The 18,522-nt window shown below is 38.9% G+C and overlaps 1 protein-coding gene across 12 annotated transcripts in view; it reads right to left on the bottom strand.

Moving 5' to 3' along the window:
- DLG2 (discs large MAGUK scaffold protein 2) overlaps nucleotides 1-18,522 on the bottom strand; it is a 1,239,088-nt gene that overhangs the window by 48,436 nt on the left and 1,172,130 nt on the right. For all 12 annotated transcript variants that reach the window (XM_060105473.1, XM_060105479.1, XM_060105470.1 and 9 more), the window contains one exon: nucleotides 13,113-13,188. In XM_060105473.1, coding sequence (XP_059961456.1) covers nucleotides 13,113-13,188 — 76 coding nt within the window. The remainder of the gene's footprint in view (nucleotides 1-13,112; nucleotides 13,189-18,522) is intronic.

Here is an 18,522-nt window from a genome sequence, read left to right as displayed (position 1 = left end):
CAAATAGCACTCTGCAAGCTTTTTGCTTCTTTTCAAGTGAGGAAGGCTCTAACTCAGACTGACAAGTGCCTGCAATAAATTTGAGACTGGGACAATTCTCACTTGGTAGTTGTGTCACCCAAATTGCCCAGAACTCTGTAAATGAATGGCAACTCTTTGCATTATACCTTATCACTACTAACAAATAAAGGATGTTTCCCTGAGCTTTGTCATTGGTACATATGTATACCAATTGCACTTGCTTCATGGAAAGAGTTACTTTTCCCCCTTTTCTCTAAATGGACCCCAAGTGCACAGAATCTGATAAATCATAATCCTTGGCCATGAAATGCTTTTCATTGTTTCATACCTTCATGTTAGGTGGGAGATTCATGGCGCTTATTACATTATGATAGATAGATAACAAGTGGGCTACACATAGATGTTTTTCTTGAAAAGTGTAATTCTGATTTGACTAAATATCCTTCATACTATGTCTCTTTTTGTTAGTTTATCTCACATCTTAATGAAGCAAGTTTACTGCACCCCTCTTACTAGCCCATTTTACAGAGGAATATTATATACTAAGAGTGCCAGCTTCCAAGGAAATCCCAGTCCTTCCCAGACCATCCAATGTTTGCCAAGAGCAAGCAAAGGCTAATGCACCTTTGTTTCCCCCAAGCCCTAGCACAGTGCTGGGCATGAAAGACACCTTGTAAACTTTTGCTAAATAACTGAAATGATCTTCATGTGCCTCCAAAGGATAGCACTTTGCTGTGTGACTATGGACAGGTCACTTAATCCTCGGTCCCTGCCTCTTCATCTATGACATGGATAATATACCAAAGAGTTCTGTAAATATGAAGACTTATTACTAGTATCCATGAAGAATTTCTTAATCCCACTGGAGTGGATCCATTACAACACATTTCTGCTTTTAACCTGGCAATCAGTCTAAAATTCGTTTCATTTTTTTAAAAAAAGTACTTTAGTGACAGTTTATTGAATCTGCCCTGGTTGGTTTTCAGTTCAATTCAGTGGTTATTTCGGTATCATACATAAACTGTGCCAATTTTTAATAGCACATAGCAACTATTTAGTGCTGGAGACTTGCACTGGAAGGTAAGGCAACCATCTTGAGGTGGGGTGTTAGGAAGATATCTGCTTGAGGCTAGGCCTAAAAGCATGTGTACAATTTTAATTTCTAGTCTGGGTTCTATCAAGTTCATGCTCCCTTCCATTGTCATCCTCGTAGGCACAGTTCCTTTGCATGATTTGCCTTTACCCCTTTCTCTACCAATTAGTAACTCATTCGGGATCCTCCATTTGTTCATGGATAACATTTTCAACATTCTCTGCTAACCACCATTGCTATCTGTGACCTTTCAATCTCTGAGGCCTCTGTGACCTGAGTCTTTCCAGCACCTTCCCCCAAGGTGCCCCACTACTCCAGTCTCTCCCAGGTACCCACCACCCATCCTCCCAGCAACAAGAGTCAATGTCTTTATTCACAAACAAATCCTGTCACTACTCTGTCCCAGAGCCAAAGAACAGCCTCCTTGAACTTTTTAATGGAATACTCAATACCTCCATCACTGGACCTCAAGCTACATTTCCAACCTTACTTCCCCCACTACCTCTCTGTGTGTGTGTGTTCTTTGTTCCAGTCAAATATAGTACTTGCTGGTTGTCACATACCCTCTACTCCTTTACTTTTGCTTCTACTATTTTCTAAATGTGAAAATTACAATTATTCTACAGTTGTTGAAATCTTACTCAGTCCTCACAGACTTAGCTAAAATGCTACCTCTTCTTGGAATCATTTCTTAATTGCTCTCACTCAGACTGGCCCTCTCTTCTCTCCTTTGAATCTCCATTAAGACTCTGTACACACACCCCTCACTAAACTTTTTCACCTTATGCTATATTGTTGTGTGTGTGTGTGTGTGTGTACTAGAAGGTAAGCTCTTGGATGGCAGAGGTGGGGCCTTACGTATCCATGTGCCCACTCAGTGGTCAGAGCAGTTTCCTGCACATAAGGGATACTCAAAACCTATTTATTGAAATGAAAGGAAATAACACTCAGATTAAGAGAAACTTCCTTTAACGCCAACAGTAAATTGTCTAGTTCTCCATTCACAAACTACAGCAAAAAACATGTAGACTGTACACTCTAATTTATATACCTTTTCTCCTAATACATAACCTTCTTTACTCTCACATTATTTAATTCAGTAATTATTGGTTGAGTGCCATGAACTATTTTAGGCCTTAAATAAATCACATTCCCTGCCTTCATGGAACTTGCAACCTACTTTCTAGATTTTATTACAGTTGAAAAATCAGAGTCTCAGAAAGAGAAGTTACTAGTTCCAGATCACATAGCTAAGAATAGAACCCAAGGCAGTCTAATTTCAGAGGCTATTTTTTAAAATAAAAGGGCAAAGTAATTAGGTATTTTTTAATGAGTATTAGGAACATACTGGAAGCTGTTGCTGAAAGTTTTCAAATATTACATGATCTGTCATTAAAAAAAAAAAAGACTTTCTACCTACATATAAACACAGTGTACAGTTGAAAAGAGGCCAGATATACTGTTTTTGCTTGTTGAGACTCTGGCTATAATTATTATAGTGAGGAAGTAAGATGACTGGACAGTAGCTTCTGCATCTTTATCTTTCAGTACTGATGTTTGAGCTTTTAAGGAGTTAAAAACTTTTGCAGGGACTTCCCTGGTGGTGCAGTAGTTAAGAATCCGCCTGCCAAAGCAGGGGACATGGGTTCGAACCCTGGTCCAGGAAGATCCCACATGCCACGGAGCAACTAAGCCTCCACCACAACTACTGAGCCTGCACTCAAGAGCCCGCGAGACACAACTACTGAGCCCGTGTGCCACAACTACTGAAGCCCACGTGCCTAGAGCCCGTGCTCCGTAACAAGAGGAGCCACTGCAATAAGAAGCCCGTGCACCGCAACAGAGTAGCCCCCACTCGCCGTAACTAGAGAGAGCCCACGTGCAGCAATGAAGACCCAATGCAGCCAAATAAATAAATTTAAAAAAAAAACTTTTGCAAAGTGAAACATGCAAGCTCTGAGGTGTGACTCTGGGTCTTTTACCTTAAAGAGTCAGGTTAAAGGAAGCCCTGTAGTGAGTCAGAATTGATTCATGAATAACTCGCAAAGTAGAAATGGGTTTGAGCCAAATTTTCTGCATAATACTTAACACCCTGAACTAATAGCGGGAAGAAAATTGAACAAAAAGTCAGTGTTCTCATCTGATGAAACTATACTTGTTATTTATATAACCACAAATTATACATCTCCTATTTATATTACTTTAGCCTTAGCATCACTAATTAAATAGATAGAATTAGCTATGCTAATAACATCTAGAATGAGTTCATACATAAAATGCCTTAAAGAATCAATTATTCTACTCTGCTCACACAATATGTCATCATGCAGGGCCCAGCTCTGCCACTTACTAGCTCTGTCAACTTGGGTAAGTTATTCATCCTTTCTAAGCTTCAGTTTTCTCATCCATAAAATGGGCATATTAAGAATTTTCGTAAGACACAAATGAGCAATGCCTATAAAAAAATAACCTGTAGAACAAAAGGCAGTCTATGGATGTTCAGAGTAACTGGCATACTGAAGAGAAGGCAGCAGTTCTCCAATGTAGTAAGCACTGATCAAGTCTGTTCTGGAATTTTCCACAGGTAATTACACAACATGGTAGAAAACTCAGAAACAATCCTGATTGCAGCCAACAGCAGGGACAGGAGTGGAAGACTGAGATTAGTCTGCTGCCACCTCTACCTTCCTGCCTAATCATAAAGTCAGCAAGCACATAGTCAGGAACACCCCTGTGCCAGTAGGTGTAGGGCAAGGCTGTAGCGCCAACTCTCCCTCCCTCTCCGCCCATAGCACAGTGTGTGTGTGTGGGGGGGGCGGTAGGGGACTAATATTTCTAGGTACTTTACATATATTATCTCTTTTAATATGATTTCCATTTTTACATATCAGGTGATTAAGGCTTAGATATATTATGATAATTCTGATAGAAACTGGTCATTCTGTGTGATATCAAACTTTTCTGCTACACCTGTGTATCTCGAATTTTAGCAAGCCTATAGCATTTTCCTGGGAGCTTATTAAAATGCAACTTTCCTATCTCCATCCCCAGAGATTCTGATTCCACAGGGCTGGGTTTGAGCCTGGGCATCTCCATTTTTAATAAAGAGCCTCAGCTGATGCTGATATAGGTGCCTCAGGCTACACATTTTATTTTCCTCCTAAATATTTTCTGGTCTCTTCTTTCCTCTCTGTCGCTACTCTGTCGTCCTAGGTTAGGCTAACTCCATGTCTCACCTGCATTGTTAAAATGGACTCCAGCTGTCTAGGGTTGCCTCCTTTTGGAAATTTATTCCACATAGCAGGAGAGCGATCTGCTAAAGTTCTAATCTAATCCTGCTAAAATCCTCCAAAGCTTCCCCACTGCCCTCGAGATCTGGGTCCTGATTTCCCCTCTGCCTTCTTGGCTGACACTTGCAGCTTTGTACTTAAGCTCTTGTATTTAAGTAACACGAGGCTTCTTTGGCTTCCCTGAACACACTGGGCTGCTTCCTGTCTTTACATGCCCTCCCCTCTACCTACAAAATACAGAGGTCTTTCCAGCCTTTCACACTAGATACTACTGATCCTTCAAGGCTCATTTGGGACATTATATCTTCTAGGAACTTGCCTATGAACTCCAAGAGAGGCTTAAGTATTCCAGGTCTGAGTTCAAATAGTATTTTGGCCTCACTTCCCACTCAGCACTTAGCGGATTCTATTTGTCATTTGCTGATATGTTTATCTCCACAGAACATTTTATGATTCCTACAGGCCGGAACCCTGTCTTATTCATGGTGTACTTCCCATTGCTTAAATTGGTATGTGGCACATAGTATGGCTTCAACAAATGTCTTAAAAAAACTGAAAATATTAGAGGGGAGGAAACACTATGAGCAAGTGAATCTATTACGTTTCAATTTACCATATTCTTTCTAACATTCATGAAGTGAAAGCTTTAGCCTAATTAGGCAACGAAGATAACACTGAATTTCAAAGGTATTTTAAAAAATTTACAACTTTTGTACTTTTTTCCTCCGGGGGATGAGGTTGATCAAACACACTCGAGTCAAAATGTACAAAACAACAACAAAAAAGTGCTTTAACAATATTATTAAGGTGGAAGAACTGAACAAACTAAAACATATTGTAAAAATGAATGTGTACGTGTGTAGTGGACAGATTTTGTCAGTTATTAATTATACTAAATTTAGTATATAAGGTTGCAGATTAACTTGGTTGTTTCAACAATGGTAATTTTTGGACCTACGAGGGAGGTGACCCAAAGAATAAATATGCATGGAAACACACCAGGAATATGATTTATTCTCCATTCCATTCCACAGACTAGCAGTTCCCTCATTAGTAACTTGACAAATACCCTATGAGGAGTAAGTAAAATCACATGTATTTATTCAGTAAAAAATGTTCATTGAGTTCAGCTGGCTTTCAAGGTTGAGCTAGGGACCCTCCTTACATGTATCAGAGAAGGAAACTCAACTGTAGGCCCCTTTGAGAACCATCTGCAGAGAAGCCACTAGCATTTTTTAACCAGAGAATTATCTGTGTGCTGCTCACATGGCTCTCAGTGGACGTGGGAGCTCAAGGTTTGGAAAAATGTGATCATCACTTTCAAAAGAAAATATAGTGAGTTAGCAGCTCTTCCCATGCTGCGCTGGTGACACTGCAAAATTCCCCGGACACAACCCTGTCTCGGTTCTTTATGTAAAGATGTTAGACTGGTTAAAATCACCCTGCATGCACTATGGGGAAAGAATCAGAGGAGAAAGGCTAGAGCCAGGAAGAACAATTGGGAAACTGGTAGAGGGCCTGGAAGAGGGAAGTGATAATAAAGAACCTGAGGGGTAGCCTTTCCTGAGTTTATGAACTTTGAGCAGAAATGTTGCCTTCCTGGTGACTGTGGACTGAGGCAGTATGGCTCTCCTTTCACCCCATCCTGCCTGAATCTCTAGGTCACTCTGTACATCTGAGCTCTTCACTGGGCTCTGGCCACCCAAAAACTAGCTCTATTAAGAAGGTTTCCCTTTTTTTGAGGGCAGTAATGACCTTTCCTTTGCAACTCAAAATGTCACTTTGAAGCTGTTACAAAAGCAATCCTCATAACTCACCCTGGTGAAGCAAACATAATTCCTATCTTGCTAACAAAACACTGACTGTCAAGTCACTTTTTTGATAAATGATTCAATGGCAGGCTCTGCTACTAACTCTGTGTGTTCCAGAAAAATGATTCTCAGTTTCTTCATCTGTAAATGACATAGCAGGATCCAATGACCATAAGGGAATTTCCAAGAGTATATGAAACAGAACTGAGGTTTCTTAATGCTAGCTCCAGTTCAATCCAAGGAGACTGCCATGATCCTATCACCAATACCTCCATCTGCCCCATGTCCCCTCCTCCCAGTCAACATGCCCTCTGAAAGGGAGCTCAAGGCTTTAGAAAAGGAAACAGAATATGAGGTCAGATGTCCAAGGATGATGGTCTTCTCTGATCTCTTTAGCAACAGTTTCCTATTTTCCTTTCCGTTGCCACTGTTTGAAATTCAGATTTTCAGAATCTTGTACCCACAATACTGCTTTAGCTATCCCAACACCTCCCAGTGTCACTCTCTCCCCTCCAATCTGTCTTTCCCATGGTCGCCAGACTGATCTCTTGGAAACCTACTTTTTTTTTTTTTTTTTTTTTTTTTTTTGCGGTACGCGGGCCTCTCACTGTTGTGGCCTCTCCCGTTGCGGAGCACAGGCTCCGGACGCGCAGGCTCAGCGGCCACGGCTCACGGGCCCAGCCGCTCCGCGGCATGTGGGATCTTCCCGGACCGGGGCACGAACCCGTGTCCCCTGCATAGGCAGGCGGACTCTCAACCACTGTGCCACCAGGGAAGCCCTGGAAACCTACTTTTGATCATTCACTTACCTTTCCTCTAAAAAGGGTGGACTGAGTAGCCAATGTGTCCGGTAGACACTGTGCTAAGTGCTAGGGGCACAAAGATGAGTAAGTTTGGAGCTCTGCCTGGGAGTGACATTTGGGCAGCAATCCAGATACATTAAGGGTGGAGCCCAGAGGAAATCACTAGGTTGGGTTTGCTCACAACTGTTAAAATTCTTCACTGTCTACAGGATTAAGTACAAGTTTCTTGGAAAATTTAAAGCACCAGAACTGACTTGAGTCTTACTTTTCCAGTTCTGAGTTTCCATTCTTCATCAACTGTTGCTTGAAGTGAAAGCAAACGGTGTTTTATTTCCTATGTGTCCTGTGTCTTATTCCTACACCACTGCCCATTCCTTGCAAGCTTTACTAATCTTTCAAGGCTCCCCAATTCAAATCCCCCCAGTTTCCAAGCTAGAATCACGTTCAGGGGAGCCTGAACTTCAGAGCAAGCTTCCTGTCCCTCTTATTTAGTATGAATCGCTTCCTCCCTGTGGAGACTCATTTTCTCCCCTAGTATCCCTGCTCCTTCAGGGCAGTGACCATGACTTAGTCATCTTGGTCCACATTGCGCAGCAAGCTGCCTTGTACTGGCACCTAATAAAAGTTTGTTAAATGACAGAAACATGTTTTCGAAGACTTCATTTTACTCTGGCATACCACAACAGAGAAAGTGTGCGGCCCCCCAAGCTCCCTTCAGAAATGTTCTCAATACAGAAAGATGCACATCATCGAGGAAACCAGCTTCCCCCTTTTAGGATTTAAGTTTAAGCCGAAGTTAGTTTTTGACAAAGCTAAACCCAATTCAATTTATTTCTTCATTTTTCTTAAAATGCACAAATGCGACATGGTTTTAACAAGGGAGAGGCCATGCTATAGTAAACAGATTATGGGTTTTGGAATCAATCAGACCTGGGTTCAGATTTCTTCACCTCTCCAAGCCTCAGTTTCTTTAAATCTATAAAGAGGGAATAATGATTTCCCTTCAAGTTTTGTTGTGGTGATTAAGAGAAGTGTGTAAGCCGTCTAGGTTTCTACAAGGCATACTCCTACTACTTTGAGTAATACCTATCACTTCTGTTTTGTACCAGCCTGTGGCTAAATAGGACTAGTTATCTATAGCCTACCTTACTTTAGAAAGGATTTACAACGCAAAGGGAACCCTTATACATTGCACATTGCTGACATTTAGTAAGAATATTAATAGTTCTCTCATACTCTTTCAGACATATATTTCCCTTCCTTAAATTATAGGGACTCTTAAATAAAAATAAAACAAAATTTAGCATAAATCACTAAATACCACTGATTTTTCAGTGGAAAACAGGTTGATTCTGAAGATTATACAATTTCTTAAATGTCTCAATAAATAAAATAGAATGGCTAATTAGAAAATTGATAAAAAAGGTAGAAGAACAATGAAAGAAATTAAGGTGGTGATTAAGTTTTCACCAGAAGCTAGTTTGAGTGGAGATTCATTAGAAATTTAGCTGACGTTCACAGGAAAGCTTGGGTGCATTGAGATCTGGGGCACTGAGACAGTTCTCAAGGAGATCCATCCAAACAGATGGCCACTTGGGTTTGGGTAGGCTGGAATTATCTGGGTTACGGACACAATTGTCCACTTGTCTTTGCATGTGTAGACACAGACTTTGTGAAGGCACATGAGGTGGACAGAAAGCCTGGGCATTTCATTTGTAGCAAATGGGCACTTTGTAATGGAGAGCCTCAGATTTCCTCATAGATACTCTCCAAACCCAGGAAGCATCAAAGCTCATAGTCAGGCTTTCCATACAAGCTTCCCAATCTTCCAGATCTTCCCAGTCAGCCCCATTAGCTACAACTCCCAGCACACCATCCACAACTTCCATCTGGTGTCCCTGATCTGCTTGGCCTTACTCCAATATGCCTACAGTTTCCACCTTCATGTACATGCTGTTTCTTATGTGTGGCAAACTCTTACTCAAACTTCAAGATCTCATTCAAGTATCACCTTCTCTTTGAAGTCTTCTCTCTTATCCAAGGCATAATTAGTAACTCTCTTCTTCTTCTGACCTCCAACAGAATAAGGGATAGTGTGAAGGAATGAAAAGGGCAAATGTTCTACTGTCAAAATGATTTGAATTTAAAACTGACTTTTGTACATACTAGCTGTGTAATCTTAGGTAAATCAGTTAATTTTCCTGAGGTGCAATCTCCTGATATTTAAAATAGAGACTAATTCCCTAAATTTATGGGGATCATCAGTGATATTGTATCACCATTGTTTGCCTGCTTATATTTCTCTTTGTGAGCTCCGTGGTATTAAAGTATAAAAAGTATACTTGTTATAGAAGTATAAAAAGTCTTTTTACCTTTTTAATCACTTTGCTGCCCTACAAGGCACCTAGCACGGTACCTGGTATTGTGCAGCACTCAATTTTTAAAAATTAATGACTAGTTCTGGAAAAGTAATTCAAGCACTGATAGGCCAATTAAAGCCCAAGTCCTTCTATGAAGTGCTCTCTGGTCATTCCCACATCCATTCATTTGAATCCCCATAGCTCTTGTACACACTACTAATAAGACTCTTGTCACAGCCTGCTTTATACATACTAATTGATTCTAAGATCCTCCAGGGCAGTAACCATGGCTTTCACTCTGAATCCCCCACATCTCACAATGCTCTGTGAATGCCATCTTATGATAAAGTTACTTAAAATATCCCATTCTCTTTCTCATTATAAAAAGTTTTCCTCTTCAGATTATGCTGAGTTTATGCCAGGGTCCCAGAGACTGAGGCCTTTGTAACAATGACTTATTTCTGTAGTCCTTGTCCAAGGCTCAGAGTGAGTGGCATCTCCTGACTTTCCCAACTCTCCACAGAGTTGGTCTGTCCTTTCTTCAGTGCACTTTCTCTTAACTGTCCTTTGCTTTCTACTTCAGGGAAAAAGTCTTCTCATTGATGTATTGTTCTCATGGGGACTTAGAAAACTTTGGTTTATTATTTCTTAATTCACAGGCTCATGGAGAATTATTGCTGGAAGGCACCTTAAAAAATCATTGAATCCGGGGACCTCAAATAGAGAACAATTCCCAATGTTGTGCTAGTCATGACTAATCAATCATAACACTTTTCCTCCTGAGGTCACATATGGCCTCAGAGTCATTTTCAACACAATATTCTAGTTAGAAACCATCAATTCATCGGTTTCCATAGGAGATGAAACTTGTTTGACATCCCTGATATAGTTCAAAGCTGCTATATTGCTAATGATGTCCAAAGAGCAGTGGTGACTTAGTAATGAACTGAAACCAGAACCCAGGCTACCTGACTCTCATGACTTTCAGTCCAGGGGTTCCCTTTTCACATGATCACTGCCTCTCCTTCAACAGGCATTCAAGTCCTAGAATTTATATTCTATTCATTGGCTCATACCTAACTGTATTTAGCAATATGATTTAAAAAAACACAACACAAAGTTTGGCCTTACCAAAAAGACATCTGGGTTCTAACTGATGTTAGGAGCTCTTGAGCAGAAGGGCCTATGTTACACTTTGTATCTTTCACAAGTTCTAATCCTGAGTCTGGCACATGGTAGGTATTCAAAAAAAATTCTCTCATGTATATCCAACTATATATATGAAACAAACAGGAAATCTATTCTTAAATTCTCACCAAGAATCAATGAAAAATCCTACCCCTTTGTATAGAAGCAGTATTTGTTTGAAAGGACTCCATGCATGATGACATATGGCCTCACTTTTTCTTTTTTTAAGAGTGACACCATGTTTAAATAAATTCCCATTTCACCTGAACGCTTTAGGGGAAAGTAAATTATTGTGTCAATGACTGGGCTGCCCAGTGACACTTCTACTTAAAAATACAAAGGGCAGTGTTGTGGTTTAGGGCTCAAAACTTCTGAGCTTTTCTTCTCATTTTTCATGGTGACATCTATTGACCTAAACTTGTGGTTCTGTGTGATGTTCACAGCCAAAATTATTAGAACAGAAAAGTAAAGGAAAGGAGATGAAGAGAAAGAGAATAGGAAGGCAGAAGGTGGGGAAAGGTATTTTATGATATAGCAATAAGATACTAGTACTATCACTTAAAAATACTAAATTTAAAAAGCTTTACAACCCACAGCTAACATCATACTTAATAGGAAAGATTAAATGCTTTCCCCTTAAGGTCAGGAACAAGACAAGGATGACTGTTTTTGCGACTTCCATCCAACACTGGAAGTTCTAGACAAGGCAATCAGTTATGATAAAGAAATAAAAGTCATCCATATTGGAAAGAAAGAAGTAAAACTCTCTCTTTTTACATATGACATGATCTTGTAGATAGAAAATCCTGAGGAATCCACCAAAAACCTACTACAATTAATAAATGGATTCAGCAAGGTAGCAGGATATAAGATTGATATACACAATAACTGTATTTCTATACACTTGCAGTGAACAATCCAAAAATAAAACAGAAAACAATTCATGTGCAAAAGAATGAAATTGCAACCCTACTTCATATCGTATACAAAAACTAATTCAAGATGGATCAACCACCTAAATGTAAGAGCTAAAACTACAAAATTCTTAGAAGAAAGTATGGGCATAAATCTTCATGGCCTTGGTTTTTTAGATATAATACCAAAAACACAAGTAACAAAAGAAAAAATAAGATAAATTGGTCTTTGTCAAAATAAAAAACTTTTGTGAATCAAATGACACTATCAAGAGAGACAACTCATAGAATGGGAGAAAATATTTGGAAAGCATATATTTGATAAGAGATTAATATCTGGAATATACAAAGAACTTCTACAACTCAACAACAACAAAGGAACCCGATTTTAAAAATGGGCAAAGGATCTGAATAGACATTTCTCCAAGGAAGATATACAAATGGTCAATAAGCACATGAAAAGATGTTCAATACCAATGGTCATTAGGGAAATAAAAATCACAACCACAATGAGATACCACTTCAGACCAAACAGGATGACTATAAGCAGAAAGACATATAATAACAAGTGTTGGTGAGGATGTAGAGAAACTGGAACCCTCATACACTGATGGTGGGAATGTAGAATGTTATAGCCACCTTGGAAAATAGTCTGGCAGTTCCCCAAAATGTTAAATATAGAGCTATCATTATGACCCAGAAATTCCACTCCTAGGTATATTCCCAATGGAAATAAGAGTATATATCTACACAAAAATTTGTGCACAAATATTTATAGCAACATTATCCATAACAGTCCCAAAGTGGAAACAATGCAAATGTCCATCACCTGATGAGTGGATAAATTAAATGAGGTATATCCATACAATGGAATATTGTTTGGCAATGAAAAGAAAAAAAGTATTTATTTATGCTACAACACAGAGGCACTTTGAGAACATTATGTAAAGTGAAAAAAGCAGTCACAAAAGACCACATAGTGTACAATTCCATGTATATGAACTACCCAGAATAGGCAAATATATAGAGACAAAGTAGATTAGTAGTTGCCTAGGGCTGGGTGGAGAGGGGCTGTGGTTGAGGGAGAGGGAAGTGACAGCTACAGATTTCTTTATGGGGTAATGAAATGTTCTAAAATTGACTGTGGTGATGGTTGCATAACTCTAAATTTCATTTGTTTACTTTCTTCTTTTCTATGTCTGTCACAACAATCCATGTATTCACTTAGGTGATCCATATGTATATTTCCATGACTATCCTGACTTTATAATATGTAAAGAACTAGACATATTTTATGATGAGCAGGTATCTTTTATGGAATCTATCCTTCTAGAATATTTAAAAGAAAAAAATTAAAGAAATAACATTGAAACCATTTTTTTTCTTCCTCACTATAGTCATTGCATCACCTTCATAACACATCATTTCTGCTGACCACTAGCAGCTTTACCCCCAAAATTTATTTACTATAAATCTACTTCATTAGAAATTACATCACTGCATAGCAATACATTTATAACAGTGCTCTACTGTCCAGTAGCTCCATAATCTGTTACCAACAGCTTAAATGTCAATTATAGTTAAATCCATGGCAAACGAGAGAATTTAATGTTTCGATTATTTTGTACCTACCCCTTTTGAATCAATCACTCCAGGTTTTGCATTAAACTTCACTGTCTTCAATCGGGCACGTTCCTTTCTTTCCACCCTAAAGAAAATGGAAAATAAAGAGTCTATTACATGGCAAGGCATTTATGATTAAGTTTCTTATCAAATGAAGAACACCTATTCTTATCCTACAGCGCAAATAAAATGTGTTTTAAAATATTTCTCTTCTTTGTTCAGTATAAAAAGTCTTGGTATGATATCTCTAAGCTGCTAACACATTGCTTGCAATTTTTGTGTTACATGTACTGAAAGTCACATATTTGGAAGCAACAAAACCCCAATATTTGTTATTTAAATGCCTGAATCAATCAAAATCTATTTCAAGAAATCACAGTCCACAGAGAAGAATACCTAGGAAGCTAAGTAAGCTCTCATCTCCTAATATCTCCTTCTCTCTTTCTGTTTCCTTTTTGTTCCATTCCCTTTAGGAATACTGGGGTATTTATTTACCTTCACCTCAAAACCAAACATGTTACAGATAATCTTGAACTTTTCCTTTGCCCCAATGTCATTCTGCTGCCATCTCTGCAGTTTTCATTATTTCACCTTCATTCATTCATCAAACACTTATTGAATGCCTACCCTGTATCAAGTAAGGTGCTGGGGAACAAAGAAAAAAAAATTAAAAAGCACCACTTTAATGAACACACAGTCATGTGTTCTTGGCAGGGACAGAGGGACAAAAAGACAGACATTGCTGCACAAAAGATTGCTGAAAGCAGTACAGGCACATTTATCTCATTGGAGGAAGATAAAGAGGGGGTGGAAAGCAATGGGGTGGGCTTCCTGGAGGAGGTGTCAATTTATGTGACTTAAATGGTGAGAAAGAGCTTGTCAGTGGGAAAACTTTAGGGAGAATCTCCCAGACAGGAGGAACAACATGTACCATGACCCGAGGATAGGATTTCCTGGAGGAGGTGTCAATTTATGTGAGACTTAAATGGTGAGAAAGAGCTTGTCAGTGGGAAAACTTTAGGGAGAATCTCCCAGACAGGAGGAACAACATGTACCATGACCTGAGGATATAATCAAGCTAAAGATTGCAGGAAGATTCTGGTACAGGGTATATACAACACAGGGACATGAGGCTGAAGAGGTGGTGAGACCTCCTTATAAAGGGTATCCGTCTACTCTGAGGACATGGGGTTTTCCTTTGGGGAATCCTCATGATTTATTAGAGGCTATAAAGCTGAGAAGTGATAGACATTAGCATTTTAAATAAATGACTCTGGGGGAGGAGGAAGATAGATTGGAGGAGGGAAGGAACAGTGGGAAGCAGGAGGCCTATTTAGAAGCTACTGCCATAATCCAGGCAAGAAATGATGAGCAGTGATAATGAGGTGGAGGAGAGGGAAGGGTTGGAGAAATATTAATAACATAAAGTTGGCAGGACTTGTGCCTATTTGAAGGATGGGGCTGAAAAGAGGTAAGAGAAGTTAAATACTTCTGATTCTTTTTTGAGCCTCTGTAATTAGACATGATCATTTTTTCCTCTAAGCTCCACGACATTTATTTGTATGTCTATATTGGTGTTATCTCGTTTCCTTGTGTTTTGTTTATTTTTGAGTTGCGCATACAAGGCTGTATGTTCCTTGAGGACAAGTCCACATATCACTCAGTGTATTATAGCAAGTCCTCAATAAATAACAGTTGAACTAAAATCATATTCATTGCATTGTTTTAGCATCTTTTTTTGGTTTAAATATGGCTAGCTCTAATTTCAAAAATGGGGAAAGAAAAAGGAGAGGAAAAAACCCTGAATCTACAGAAACTTAATGGCTTATGAAATCTAAGCTATTCATAGATCAATAATGAACAACATACTCCTCTTTAACTTAAAGTTCTTTTGTGTTTCCAGCTGAAACGCACTGAAGATCAGGGTTTCTATAGTTTCAAAATGGAGTTTCAGAATATATTTATTTCAGTGTGAGAGTAGAATATTTGAATGGAAACAGATGAAGAAAATTCTTCAAATCGAACCTCAGATATGAAAGCAACATGCTCCACTAAGAGTTTCTACTTGCACCCAACATACAACAGTTGGGAGGAGATCAAGGAAGACTTCAGATAAGGTAAACTGCCAAGTGGAAGGATGCTCACTGAGAAAATGCCTACTACAAGCTACTTCAGCTTTTCTCAGTTTTAATCCAAGTGTAAATGCTAATTCATATTCATCTCTGCCCTGACTTTATCCTGGCTTCTTTGCATTAACCAGCCTAATTATGGGAACACTAGTACATCGGATGATGCCAAAATGACTGTAATATGCAGAGAATATATGGTTATTTGATTAGGCTATGCAAATAAATTCTGCATAAAGTGATAGAACTCACATGGGCCCCAAACATAAATAATATTAGGCTGAACTCAATATTCTATTCTAAGAATTGCTTAGAGTGTTCTAACTCCCCCCCGCACTGGTTTCTAAGTTCATCCCTTTCATATTTCTTAAGAAATGTTTCTATTAAGCCATTTTAGTGGTTCATCACTTAAATCTCAAATGGGTTGCAAAGACTAAGTCAGATGGACAGACAGACAGATAGACACACACACAAACACACCTAATATTTGCTATGGTTTATTACTAATCTTCAAACAAGCAATAGAAAAAGTAAAAAAAAAAATTAAGTTTTACTGTATAGATGACAGATTTTGGTTCACTCAAGAAGGAAGTCAGACAAAGGATTAATCTCCAAAATATACAAGCAGCTCATGCAGCTCAATATCAGAAGAATAAACAACCCAATCCAAAAATGGGCAGAAGACCTAAATAGACATTTCTCCAAAGAAGACATACAGATGGCCAACAAACACATGAAAAGATGCTCAATATCACTAATGACTAGAGAAATGCAAATCAAACCCACAATGAGGTATCACTTCACACCAGTTAGAATGGCCATCATCAAAAAATCTACAAACAATATATGCTGGAGAGGGTGTGGAGAAAAGGGAACCCTCTTGCACTGTTGTGGGAATGTAAATTGATACAGCCACTATGGAGAACAGTATGGAAGTTCCTTAGAAAACTAAAAATAGAACTACCATATGACCCAGCAATCCCACTACTGGGTGTATACCCTGAGAAAACCTTAATTCAAAAAGATATATGTACCACAATGTTCACTGCAGCACTATTTACAATAGCCAGGATATGGAAACAACCTAAATGTCCACTGACAGATGAATGGATAAAGAAGATGTAGCATATATATATATATATATATATATATATATATATATATATATATATATGTATATATATATATATACAATGGAATATTACTCAGCTATAAAAAGGAACAAAATTGTGTTATTTGTAGTGAGGTGGAAGGACCTAGAGCTGTCATACAGAGTGAAGTAAGTCAGAAAGAGAAAAATTAATACCGTATGGTAATGCATATATATGGAACCTAGAAAATTGGTACTGATGAACCTAGTAGTAGGGCAGGAATAAAAATGCAGATGTTGCGAACAGACTTGAGGACACAACGGGGGAAGGCGAGGCTAGGATGTAATGAGAGAGTAGCACTGACATACATACACTACCAAATGTGAAATAGCTAGCTAGTGGGAAGCTGCTGCATAGCACAGGGAGATCTGCTCGGTGCTTTGTGACGACCTAGAGAGGTGGGATAGGGAGGGTGGGAGGGAGGCTCAAGAGAGAGGGGATATGGGGATATATGTATGCATATGGCTGATTCACTTTGTTGTATAGCAGAAACTAACACAATATTGTAAAGCAATTATACTCCAATAAAGATGTATTAAAAAAAAAGAAGGAAGTCAGAAAGTTGTGACTTCTACTTGGGTTGGAAGTTTCATGAATGATGATGATGATGATGATGTAAGTGGTAGCTGAAGTTTTAACATATAATTATTAATGAACAATTCCTTCACATTTACATCATCTCATTTGGCCCCGACGTAAGCAAGTGTGGTATTCTCAACCCCATTTTATGGCTGGGAAAGCTAAGACTTGAAGCTTGCCAAATTAGAAAGTGGAAGAAATAGGGCCTGAGCACACATCTTTTAACAGCTAACTTCAGTGTCTGGCCACATCCACTCTGTTTGGGAAATAATACTTAAGGACCTTCCATTCCTCCCATATCCAATGGGTTTCAACAAACATGAGATTTTAGATGGTCACCCACAATTTTAAGACCAATATAGTTCCTTAGACGTCTGGGCTGAGTTTCTCACAAATGACAACCATCCCCCTTCCTTGCATCCCAAATCCTGAGTGTCCTGATTTAAATAAACCATAACCAAACTCAAGCAAAGAGTCACTGGGATAATACCTGTTATGACAGGCTCGCCTCAAAACTCAGAATAAATTTGTTTTTAACACTGAAATTCAGGTTAGCTAGATGTCTATTTGCAATGTTACATCAGAAACATTGGACCAATCTCTCTCCTTAGCAGTCTTTACATTCACTGCATCCCTAACAATAGTTGTGTTTTTCTATCCCAGAGGCTCATGTCGATTGCCTCTTGGGGATCTCTGCAAACCCTTCTCATGGGTAGCAGGGGATGTGGCTTATCTTTTTTCTTCGCTTGCCTCAACCCTGTCCTCTCTCCTAGTGCTTCTTGGGATACATGTGGATAGTTTATTGCCAAGATCAGTTAGGGTGGAGAAATAGGGCCCTACATAATGCTATGTTGTTTTGAGCATGAAAAGCTCAAACTCTGAAGAAAGGAAAACATATATCATTTGAGTAAGCACAGAAGTATTAGAAGTTATGCTAAACTTTACCTGTATTATCTATAATCTGTACAGTGATCCAGGGCTTAAGATGGAGCTGGGCATATAGTAGATGCTTAATCTTTGTTGGTAAATGAATGAATGAATCATCAAGGAGGCTACTGGTTCTTGACCTGGGTGTGAAAACCAAGGCTCAGAGAGTTGAAGTGACTTGCTCAAACAACCAGTGTTTCTGATTAAAAAGTTGTTGACCATTTTACGACTTTTTTATTGTACTTGGTAGGATGTAAAAGTTCTATGTAAGATCTATGTAAAAGTTTAGCATCACCTTATCCAGTTATTTTACTAAGTGAGACTCCTTTAGCAGAAATACATGATGTTAAGACCCATAGATCTTTACCTAAGGGAATGGTGGGTCACCTGTGTAGAAAGACTGAATTGCAATGAAAGGACTGACATACTTCTCTCACACTCAAGAGGCAAGCAATTAATTAGATTATTTAAGCAGAAATAATCCTCTCCGCCCTGGTTTGGTCACTGACCAAAATACTGAAAACATAAACTGGATGGCAAAACTTGAGCAATCAATTCTGACACCTAGAGTCTCCAGAGAATACCACATGGCCATGCTTTAATGAGCCCAACTGTCTTCCTCCGCCTTCTCACCCA

The sequence above is a fragment of the Mesoplodon densirostris genome, chromosome 7 (genome assembly GCF_025265405.1).
Source record: "Mesoplodon densirostris isolate mMesDen1 chromosome 7, mMesDen1 primary haplotype, whole genome shotgun sequence".
NCBI classification, from domain to species: Eukaryota; Metazoa; Chordata; class Mammalia; order Artiodactyla; family Ziphiidae; genus Mesoplodon; species Mesoplodon densirostris.
The sequence above is the reverse complement of the archived record's forward strand: the minus strand, read 5'-3'. Positions and strand labels throughout refer to the sequence as shown.